General features: G+C 35.8%; 1 protein-coding gene across 1 annotated transcript in view; it reads left to right on the top strand.

The window, feature by feature from the left end:
- The first annotated feature begins 201 nt into the window (after nt 1–201).
- WDR41 (WD repeat domain 41) overlaps nt 202–11,202 on the top strand; it is a 48,464-nt gene continuing 37,463 nt past the window's right edge. The window contains exons 1-2 of the mRNA XM_068535545.1: nt 202–525; nt 2,726–2,841. Of these exons, the coding sequence (XP_068391646.1) occupies nt 475–525; nt 2,726–2,841 (167 nt within the window). The 5' untranslated portion in view covers nt 202–474. The remainder of the gene's footprint in view (nt 526–2,725; nt 2,842–11,202) is intronic.

Raw genomic sequence — 11,202 nt, 5'->3', positions numbered from 1 at the left:
CTGGTCCCCAAGCTTGCCAAGTGAAAGATGCAAAAGCCATCTAAAAAGGGAGGGGACTATTTATTCTTGGCAAGCACTTGCTTAACGACGGGCTCCAGTTGCTGCGTTCCGCGTGTCCACCAGGGGCCGCTCGAACTACCCAGGCTCTGGGCCCAAATCAGGCGACGCCCCGCGCGTGCTCACTCGGTGCCGCGCGCGCCTCTGAACCTCCGCGGACGCCGAAGGTTTCGGCTGCTGCTCCCCTGGCGGCTACCCTTAACCAAATCTCTTGCGGGTGGGTACGGCAGTTCTTTGGGGACAGAAGTCTTCTCTCTTCGTTGCGCTCTGCTTCGTACTTCGTATTTTGGGCAAATCTGAGAAGGCAGGTATTAGCACCTCTATTGAGCTGCTACCAGAGAGGTAGGAGAAGGCTGAGCCTGGCGCGGAGTTCGGGCTGACTGGGGCCTAGGCCCGTGAAACGCCGTCGCTGCCCGGATGTTGCGATGGCTGATCGGGGGAGGCCGAGAACCTCAGGGACTGGCCGAGGTAAACACCGGGGTGGACCCTGCCTGCCACCGCAGAGGCTTTGCTTGCCGGAGCTGTGGCTTGTGTGAGCCGGGCTCCTGACCGGAAGAGGGAGACCCGGCGGAGGCGGGGCCTGCGGGTTGCGGGGGCGGGGTCGGCGGGTTTGGCGGGGTCGCGGTGGTGGATTGCGGGGGCTCTTTCCCTGAGAGGTAAATCCATGTTCCACTAGGTGTGGAAACTGAAACTGACGTGGTTCAGCAACAGGCTCAAGGACGCTTAACTGGTCTCCCCACGTAAACCAGTCTCATTTCAATAGAAAAAGTATCCGGTTTGGTAGAGACTACGAGACGGTGACTGCATATTTACACTTCTGGTTTGTTTGATATGGTGTCGCTTCCCAACATCAACTGATGCTTGCTCATGGAATATGAAATTAATTTGACTATACAGAACCAAAAATATAATTATTTTAAAAAACAAATTTGCTTAAAAATAAAAAAAATTATATTTTAGCTGCTATTTTGGGTTCCATAGTCACACTTTCTTCATGGGACTGAATAACTGACCAGACTAATGAGATTTACATTTGAAATGTTGCGAATAAAATAATTTTGGAACCTGAAAAGTGTCGAGGTCTGGAATTTATTTCATATGCCACTGAAGAATAGAATTTGTGTTGGATTCCCTTTTATTTTTCATAGAAAATATTTGTTTTGATTGTTAAAAAAAAACTTGGGTGGTTGTAAGCAGCTTTACTTCTCCGTTTTAACTTCCTCATATTTTTGCAGTTGAGGCTTATTGTCTAATTTTTAAGAAGTATTTCTTATATAAAATTAGGCTTATTTAAGATAGGCTTAAATTCTAAAGGTTATGAAAGAATTGTGGGAAAGTGACTGGTCCATTTGTGATATATATGACAATTATGTATTAACCCGATTATTTGATTAGTTATAGAATTTGATTAACTAATTCTGCCGTGCTTGGCAAGCTTTCATTTGGGGGAAGTGGTATACAGTTTTCAGATTTCTTGCCTTTGCTTTTCTCATCAGAACCACTGCTAGAAGGGAGATGGGATAAATAAAAAATTACTGCTTTGAGGGTGAATTTAAAAAAAAAAATTCATGCGTGTTAAATTGTACACTTCTTCATGTAAAAGTACTTCAGTTTTAGAACTGCTGTGAATCTGTACATTATCAGGACCAAAGATTTTCCCTTAATTATGCAAGAACTTTGTATCCAGGCTTCTAGTTTAAGCAGTGTTTGTCTGCTGGGATGATTTTGCCCCTTAGAGGACATTTGGCAATGTCCAGAGATATTTTTGATTGTCACGATTTGGGGGTGGGGGGAGAGGTTGGATTTCTATTGGCATCTAGTGTGTAGAAGCCAGGGATGATGTTGAGCATCCTTCAATGCACAGGAAAGCCCTCAACAAAAGAATTACCTAGTCCAAAATGTCAGTAGTGTCAAGTTTGAGAAACTGCAGTTCAGAGGTTAAGAACACAGGTTTTTATCATGAAATAGTACTGGGTTTGACTATAGAAATGGGGTTGATAAGATCTACCTTACAGAATTATTGGGTGAGTTATAAGCCGTATGTGCTTTACACAGTGTGTGGCATATGGACTGCCACCCATATGTTTGCAAATAGGGATGAAGGTGTGTAGGTTTAGGACTGAGCTTACTACTCTGTATATGTTACCAGTTATCTTTATCAATATTATTGTCTGAAGTTGAATTTATTGAATTCATTGACTGAATTATTTCATTTCTTCCTTTATTCATTCAGTAAACGCGTTGAGTGCCTATAATGGGGTAGGCACTGTTTTAGTCTATATTTTACCCCTTTGACCTTCAGTTTTGTTTCTGCCAAGTTTTAATTGACAAACACCCATCCTAAAATATTTTGTTGGTTTGGCCCATTGATTATTTAGGTCAGGTTTATTGAGGTGTACTTTCCATAAAACAAAATATACCCTTTAAAAATTTATTTTGAGTTCAAAATTTTAAATTTATGATGTGGATTTGTGGTAAGAGAAATGTTTTATGTTAAATTGGCAGTTACTTGATATTAGGGGAAATAATATATAGTATTAGAACATAATATCTTACAGTTTTTTAACTTGTGTTCTTAAGTGCATACCATGTGTTTTATTCGAATGTGGTCTTTTATCATAAATCATTTTCTCTCTTTTTTTCTCTCTTTTTTTCCCCCCATTACAAGAAATCTCCTTTACAGACAATAGGTGAAGAACAAACCCAGAACCCCTACACTGAACTGCTTGTACTGAAAGCTCATCATGATATTGTACGGTTTCTGGTACAGTTAGATGATTACAGGTAAGAAACTCTAGTTTTCCAATTGACTGCTGTTTGGAAAGAGTTTTTAGGGAATTGTATGTTAAAAACAACTTCAAAATTAATCCAGCTTTTCTAAAAATTTCAAAACTGATCATTAATAACATTTAGTAGAAATTGACCTCTGCCTCTTGATGAAATATGTGTCTGAAATCTTTTTGCCCAAAAGTCGGGATATCGTTTCTGGTGATTTTATGGTTATTTTTGTTTGTTTCAGGTTTTGTTTTGTTTTTTTTTTTTTTTGGTCTTTTTGAATACTCACAAATATATTCTCATTAGTTTAAAGGAAGTGTATGACTTTAAAATGTAGATGAGACTTTTAACTGTATATTAAGGTGAAGCTAAATTTGAGAACCAATATGGGAAATGTTTAAATATCAGGTACCTTCCAGGAATGTACTGTTTTTAGTGGAAGGTAAGGTAAGTATTTAATCTGGATTTTTTGTTATTTGTGAAACCCTTTAAAATGTACATTATTCTGTATTTCCTTGCTAACATGTATAATGTTGTGTTTAATATATTTGCAAATAGAGATGAAAGTGTGTAGGTCTTAGAACTGTAGATTTAGCTTATTATTGATCTGTATATCTGTCTTATTAAGACTTTGTTCAACTATACGCTTATCCTTTGTAGCCTTAATAACATATTACACAATTACACAATTAATTGTGTAACTGTATAATATTTATCTTCCTCTCTAGATGAGAGTGAGGGCCATGTTTTTTTTTTTATTCACCACAGTATCTTTAGTATCTGGCACAGTGCCTTACATGTAGCAGGTTATTAATAGTTGTTAAATGAATGAATGACTCCCTCAACTATTAAGTGTACATGTTGCATGCCATCCTAACTCTCTAACTCCACTTTTCTTGTCCTTATCAGTTATTCCCCTATCATCTCTTAATTTTCTCTTTTGCCTTTGATACTGTCTTTTTTTCCTTCCATTTTTGACTCAGTGGGTGACTGCTACTGTGATTATTTCTAATTCTCACTATCACTGCTGATGTGTTTTAACCTTGTCTTCTCTTTGCTCTTTTTATGTTTTTGGTATTTAGTTGCTTTTCCCATGTGCAGTGCAATTCTGGCACTACCTGGAGTTAGGTTGAATTTTAAAGGTTAAGGGCACAGTCGTGTACAACAGTCCCTTCACCTCAGTCACAGCTGCAATCTCCAGGGTTCCCAGGCCACCTGCACTTCTGACCAATTAGCTACAAATTCCTACTACCCCCTCAGGTTTGATTATTCTCTAGAATGACTAACAGAACTCAGGAAAGCACTATACTTATGATTACAGTTTTATTATAAAGGATATGATCGGGACTAGCCAAATGTAGAGATGCATAGGGCAAGGTCTAGGAGGGTCCCAAATGTAAGGCTTCTGTGTCCTCAGGACACATCACCCTTTCAGCACATCAATGCATATCACCAGTGAGGAAGCTCACTCAAGCTCTGGGTGTCAAGAGTTTTTATTGGGGTTTCATTACATGGGAATGATTGTTTCAGTTATTTGCCTCATGATTGAACTCAATTTCCAGCCCTTCTCTCCCTGCCATCCCCTCCCTGCTCCCCCAGGTTGGGAGGTCAGGATGATATCCCATGGCTCAAAGCCCCAACCCTCTAATTGCATGGTTCATATTCCCCACATGGCCAGTCCCCATCCTTAAATTGTCTAGGGGTCCACCATGAGTCATCTCATTAGCATAAACTCAGATGAGCTCTGAGGGGCCCAGCTCTCTCTTAGAAACCAGGGACAAGTCCAGCCAAATTATTATGAAAATATGCTCCTCAACTTTTGCTTGAAAGGATTTGCCTTTTTTTTACATTACTAGCCTATTAACACAATTTTCATGTTGTGATGTGAGCCAACCAAATTATAGCATGTCAACCATAGTATAATAATCTTCAGCCTTTTTGGTAATACTTACTGTTGCTATGTCCTAAGAGACATTTACTTATTTATTTAGTCAGTCATTTTTGAAACTAAACATTTTTGGAAAGATAGGACATTTGGACAACTAAAGTTTTCTTGTACCATCTTTTACCATTGTAAGATGCTATGTAAATTAAAAAAAAAACCAGAATGATTTCTTAGACCATAATCCCTAATATTTGGGCTTTAAGGAGTCCTCAAATAGTTTTGTCTAAGAAAGCTAAATATAAAATATACAGTATACTTTCAGGATGTGGTCTTTAAATTTTTTTTTAATAGATTAACTGTTAAGATTCCATGTTGATTGCTATCTGTCCTTTAAAATGTCTTCTTGATTATTCTTACTACATAGTTAGAAGAATCTGCAGAAAAGGCCATCTTGTAGAGTAATGATCATTGTACAGGTACTGATATTTGATTACCTTTTCCCAAAGTGGTGCTTGTGTATACTTCAGTTATTCAATGATATAGTAAATGTTACGTAAACAGTAAAAAGCTGTAGATGAGTATATCAGTTATCTGTTGTCCTTGTCAAATATCAGCACAAATTTAGTAGTTTAAAACAAACGCTATTTATTTATTTCACTATTCTGTGGGATGGCATTTGGGTTAGGCTCAGCTGGGTGGGTTCTTTTGTCTCTGCTGGGATCAGCAGATCTTGGTTAGGTTCACTTATGCTTTTGTGGTCACCAGGTAGATTGGCTGGGGTTGGCAGGTTTATAGTGGTCTCAGCTGGGATGACTGGGATCTCTCTCCATGTGGTTGCTCAAGTGCTAGTTCACATAGGGATGGAGTTCAAATACCAGCAAAAGGGCAAGCCCCAGTGTAAAACTCTTTGCAAGTCTGTTTTCATCATGTTTGCTGTTGTTTCATGGGCTAAAGCAAGTCAGGAGCTGGCGTGAATTCATTAAGTTGATAAATAAACTCTACCTCTTGATGGGAGAAGCGACTAAATCCTATTGCAAGTGGTGGTGGAAATAGGGAGATTGGTGGCCATGTTTGCTGTATACCACAGTGAATCTAAATGTCTAGAATAGATTTTTTTAAAAAGCCTACTTTTTGGCTTTTGCAGTCAAGTGAACATATTACTACATAAACCACATTTAGTTCTTTGTACTCAAGTCATGACTTTGTCAAAAGTTAAATATAATTAGGTATGAAGTTTTTTACTCAGTTGCAGACCTGAAGAACTTTCAATCTGTTTTGTTTTAAAAGATTTAATTCTGTAGTGTACTAGAAAAAAAAAACAAAACTGAAAGAGTCATTTTTGATAAGAAATACATTTGAAAATATACAAATGATGTAACTATTATAAATAGTAGAGCTCAGTGTTTTCATTCTTGATTTAATAGTTTAGATAGTTCAGATATCTTTTTACTGTTACATGTGTACATTATATATGCATTGTCAAATTATAGAAATACCTTTCCAGTTTTTAAATAAATATTGTTATACTTTTTATGTTTTTATTTAGTTTTTATAGACATCACATTCTGGTTTTTTGGTCAGCTGTTGTAATCCAGGTTTCACGCTTCAGGTCTTTAGATAATATCATTTTGTTGAGAATTTTGCAGAAGGATTTTCTTGTTTTCTCAGTGGCTCAGCTAAAATCAGTGAGTGGAAAATTTTCTCAGATTGGTTTTTGAAGATACCAAATAAATCCTGTATAACCTAACAGACAGCAGCCTTTTCTTTTCTTCTTTAGTATTTTTTGAACATGAAGTGAGGGTCATATTGATTGGGAGGTCACTAAAGAAGGCCAAGCCTCAGCAAGAGTCAGCCAAAAAATGGACTGTGCTAAAATTGCATGTAATACTCTAGCATTTGACACATTAAACTAAACTGAGTTCATAACACATTTTAAGAATAGTTTTCTCTGTTGCTCATTTGACCATCCCTTGCTCCTCCAGGAAACAGACAAGGTTATGTAGGATGGTGATCATGACTGGAAAAGAATCAGATGACCCATGAAATGCCAGACTGAGAACAAAATGTACCTTAGGATGACTGGTGAAGCTGTACATTCACAAGAATCTAGACAAATTCAGTACAGTTTGATAATTCACTAACAGCAAACAATGTGTTACATCTTTAAGACAATGTTCTGAAGTTAAGAATATCTTTCTCACTAACACTTAGAGAATAGAAGTCAGTAATCAAGATCATTTAGATCCTCCTAATACCTGGTTTCCCTGGGAAGTAGACAATAAAATGGAATTAAGCGTGCAAAAGGTTTATTAGAGAGAAATACCATTGAAGGGAAAAGGGAAGAAGCAGGATTGGACAAGGGGAGCTGTCTCAAACTGTGATACAGATTTGACAAAGTCTCTGTAAGCCCAATGTGGAGCTCTGGAGTAAGGAATGCTCTTTAGATGAGTCCTGCATTAGGGAAATAACTAGGAGTGTTTAGCCTGCATTGCTTAGACATTGGCTGAGGGCCATCCAAGAATGTGCCCTGGCTTCCACCAACTTGCTTATGTCCCAGGGGCTGGGGGCCAACTGAGATAGTTTGACTTCAGCTTGAAAGCTGAAATGGACCCTGAAGTCAACAGCTGGAGGCAGATAACCATACTCCTCATAGCTGGGCAGCAAGTCCTCTCTTGAAGGGGTATCTGCAAGTCAAGATCTATACTGCCTTTCTATACAAACTCTATCTTGAGATCAGTAATGTTGGATGAGAGGACATTTTCTTTATAGAAGAATTCAAGTTAGGAAGAATCATGGAATTGGAATATTATAATTTTGCAACCTCTAATAGAATAACAAATTTAGGCAATGGTTATTGATAGCTGTTAACATCACACACACAAAAAAAGATTGTTAGAAATTATATTTCCTGTTGGGGTATATAAACTGCTTATGAAGTGGTCTAACCAAAAAGTCAAATTCAAATATGATTAAGTCTTTAGATCTCTCAATTTACTAGAAACACAGGGGACAGAGGTGCATATCAAATGACAACACAAGAAGGTAGCTAGCAAAATCCAGACTGTGAGAACTCTGTAAGACAAATGTTTAATTGCAAGGAAAAAAATATATGAAGAAAGAATCAATAGAACAAGAGAGACTTTAGAGATCAGTTGCAGTATATGAACCTTATTTAGATCCTGCTTCTAATACACTTAAAAAACATTGTGAGACAGGGAAATTTGATTACACTGTGGTGACATTAAGAAATTAAATGTTAACTTTAGTTGTGATGTAAATATATATTGAAATATTTATTGATGAAATACATTGACTGGGATTTGCTTCAGAATAATCTGCAAAGGGAGGATTGGCTGTGGTACAGATGAAACAGTATTGGTCATGAGTTGATAATTATTGAAGACACGTTACCTGGAGATTTTTGTTATACTGTTTCTGCTTTTATATATACTTAAATTCTTCATGATGAAAAGTTTAAAAATGATATATATTTGATATAGAGGAAAAAACCGCCAATTTAAAAGGTATTTTTGTTTCAGTATAAAATAAAATTTTTTCTTAGATATTATTAGATGCAGGAATCACACAGATGGACATGAACCCATCAGCTTAATAAAGTAATAACTAGCAAAAAGCTGGACTAAAGGTTGTAGCTTTGATATACAACCACAGTGGGTTTCCTAATTTTCACCCTGAGTTACGTAGACTTCACTGAATCACGGGTACTGCTGGACATCTGCAAGCCTCCCACTCGGATGTAAGTTTACCTCAAAAATAAGAGCAGACCAGAATGTTGCCTCTTTATGCACAGACAAATCTCAGAGAAAACCCAGAAGGGTCTGAACTGAGCATACTCAATTCATTCTCTTAAACTTATTTATTACATCAGTGGGACAGAGAGAGGCCAAGAACTTTCTCTAGTAGAAGTTCCTTCAGAGACACTTGAGCTCAGAGTAGTGGAGGTTCCCACTAATAGAAGTCACAGGGATTTTTTGGTATTCTAATACTTGTAAACTTGATGTAGTTTAGCTTTCTGTTTGTGATTTGGGGGAGGGGAAAATTTACCAAAGGTTTTACCTTTCCAAATGACCATGGGAACTATGGAATTTTTCCGTCTCTATTCTATTTGTGAGACATTCATATTGGAATTGTGTTAATATGTATTACTTAATCAAGGAAAAAAAAGTTTTAATGTTCAAGTACATTGTGAAAGAATCAGTGACATCAGTATCTGTGGTTCCTGAAAATGCTTTGAAGTTGCCTTTAACTTCTCTTACAAGTCTCTGTCTACAAACTTCTCTAACTTTCTTCAAGTAATTTTAGAATACAAGATAAGTAAAAGTTCATTTTAAGTGAAAATTTTGTTATTTTTTATTTTTGTCTGGTTTCTGGTATTAGCATTTTTCAACTTTACTGCATTGTAAAAACTGTATACTGTTTTAGTTGCGTCATGATTAGAAAGTACTTGTGGATTTGGTGGGAAGTTAGTTAACCACAGGGACTTCTGTATTGCCATAATAATACTCTATTATTTTTCCAGTGCTTTATGGTTATGTAAATATTGAGTACAGGAAAGTTTATGTTCAGGTTTATGGATTATCTTTTTTATGTCCTTTAAGGTTATGTTTGAATCTGTAGCACCTTTGACTTAATTGAAATAAATTCTCTTGAATAAGGACTATTAAATAAGCATGTAGGTAATGGACATAGGAATTACTTGTGGAAATATTTTATTTTATACAAATCTTTGTGAACCTTTGCTATACTTTAAGCCCACAGTTGGCAAGAATGAGAGTGCTTTCTCTGAGCTGTCCAAAGAAAGGTGTTTAAAGGAAATGATTTCTATAAATTGAAATGAGTATAACTGAGAATTCTCAATGGATTCATAATTTGGACCCTGTAGCATTCCATAATAATGTAGACTGTGAGCTCTTCAAGGGCAAGAACTATCTCATTGATCTTTACCCTCAGGATCAAGCATATAGATACACAAAATTAATGCTTAATATATAGTTAATGCTTAATATTTCTTGAATGAGTGGATCATTGACTCTCACAATTAATTTAATTCTCATAATGAGGGGAAGAGAGGATGGAACATTCTAGAAGCTCTGCTATAGGTCTTCATTAAATCACACTTCATGTTTTTAAACTTTTTTCATGCGTATAGTTTTTGCTTAGTCATTTAATTAAATGTCATTAAATTAAATGTACAGTCTCAGTATTTTTAAAGAGTTGGTTTCAAGTTGAGAAAACTTGAAGGTTATGCATAAGAATGGGACAGGAAAATGAAAAAATAAAAGGAATTTATTTTTGTATGTGGTGAGATTCTGGGCTTTACATATTTTGGATTTCTAGTTTTGTTTTGACAATATGTTGGTATATTAGTCATGATTGAAGGGACAAGTGAGGTTACATTAATACTATTAATCTATTTTACAGAGCCCTTTTAACACTTAAGTGTTTGCTTATTCATTTATTTACTGAAAAAGCATTTCTTTAGTCCTTTAAACCTGCTAGACATAATCAGAAATTTGTTGGACTAGAAAGTACCATATTAGAAAGATCAATAAATACGACAATTACTAAATTTCATTGATTCTAAAAAGCCTATTTTTTCCTATTGTAACATCTTTAAAATTTGGATACATCATATAATTGATGGTGTCTTTCATTAATAATTGACATCATTTTTTCCTTAATAGTACATAAAATAATAGTATGTCTTATATTTGATGAAATATAGTACATTTCTAAACAATCACTAAGTTTTAAGATCTTGAATCAAGAACAACATGTAATTGATCTTGGCATTTCCCTAACACATGACATAAAATCTCACTAAATACATTTTGTGCTAATCAGTAAAGAAGGATTTCTCTTAAAATCTTATCTTTAGATTTGAATCTTTGGATTCTATTAATTTAGAGTGTTTAAAAATTTTTTTGGTATATTATTATATGACAGTATAGCCACTATTCTTCCTTCCATTGACTAGATTAAACCTTATTGACATCTTAATTACTTCTTTTTTATGGTTCATTACTTCTTTTAATCAATTACAGTGTATCTTACTGTTAGGGATTCTTGAGTTGAATTTTCATTTCTGAAAATTTGGAGATGGCTGGAGTGTGTGCTTGACTGATGAGGATAAACTGATTTAGTTTAAGATAAACTGATATAGTGCTACTAGTTTTCAGTTATTCATCCTAGGAGAATGGATAATTGTAATTTGCAAATGATCTCCCACCCTTTTATTAGTTTGTGATTGGTACTAATATGTAGCAAAGTCATACTGCTTTACATTTTAAAGCTTCATGTTTCCTCTTTAGAGCAGGTAATAAGAAATACTGGAATGGCAAAAAAAAACACCCCCAAAACAATAGAATATATGAGAATTGAAAAGCCTGAATAATATACACACTGGGTAATTGACCTCTGAACAATTAAAAAAAAAAAAAAGGGCTGTGATTTCATGCATTACT

This window comes from Eschrichtius robustus, chromosome 2, assembly GCF_028021215.1.
Source record: "Eschrichtius robustus isolate mEscRob2 chromosome 2, mEscRob2.pri, whole genome shotgun sequence".
NCBI classification, from domain to species: domain Eukaryota; kingdom Metazoa; phylum Chordata; class Mammalia; order Artiodactyla; family Eschrichtiidae; genus Eschrichtius; species Eschrichtius robustus.
This window is presented reverse-complemented; position numbering and strand designations above follow the sequence as displayed.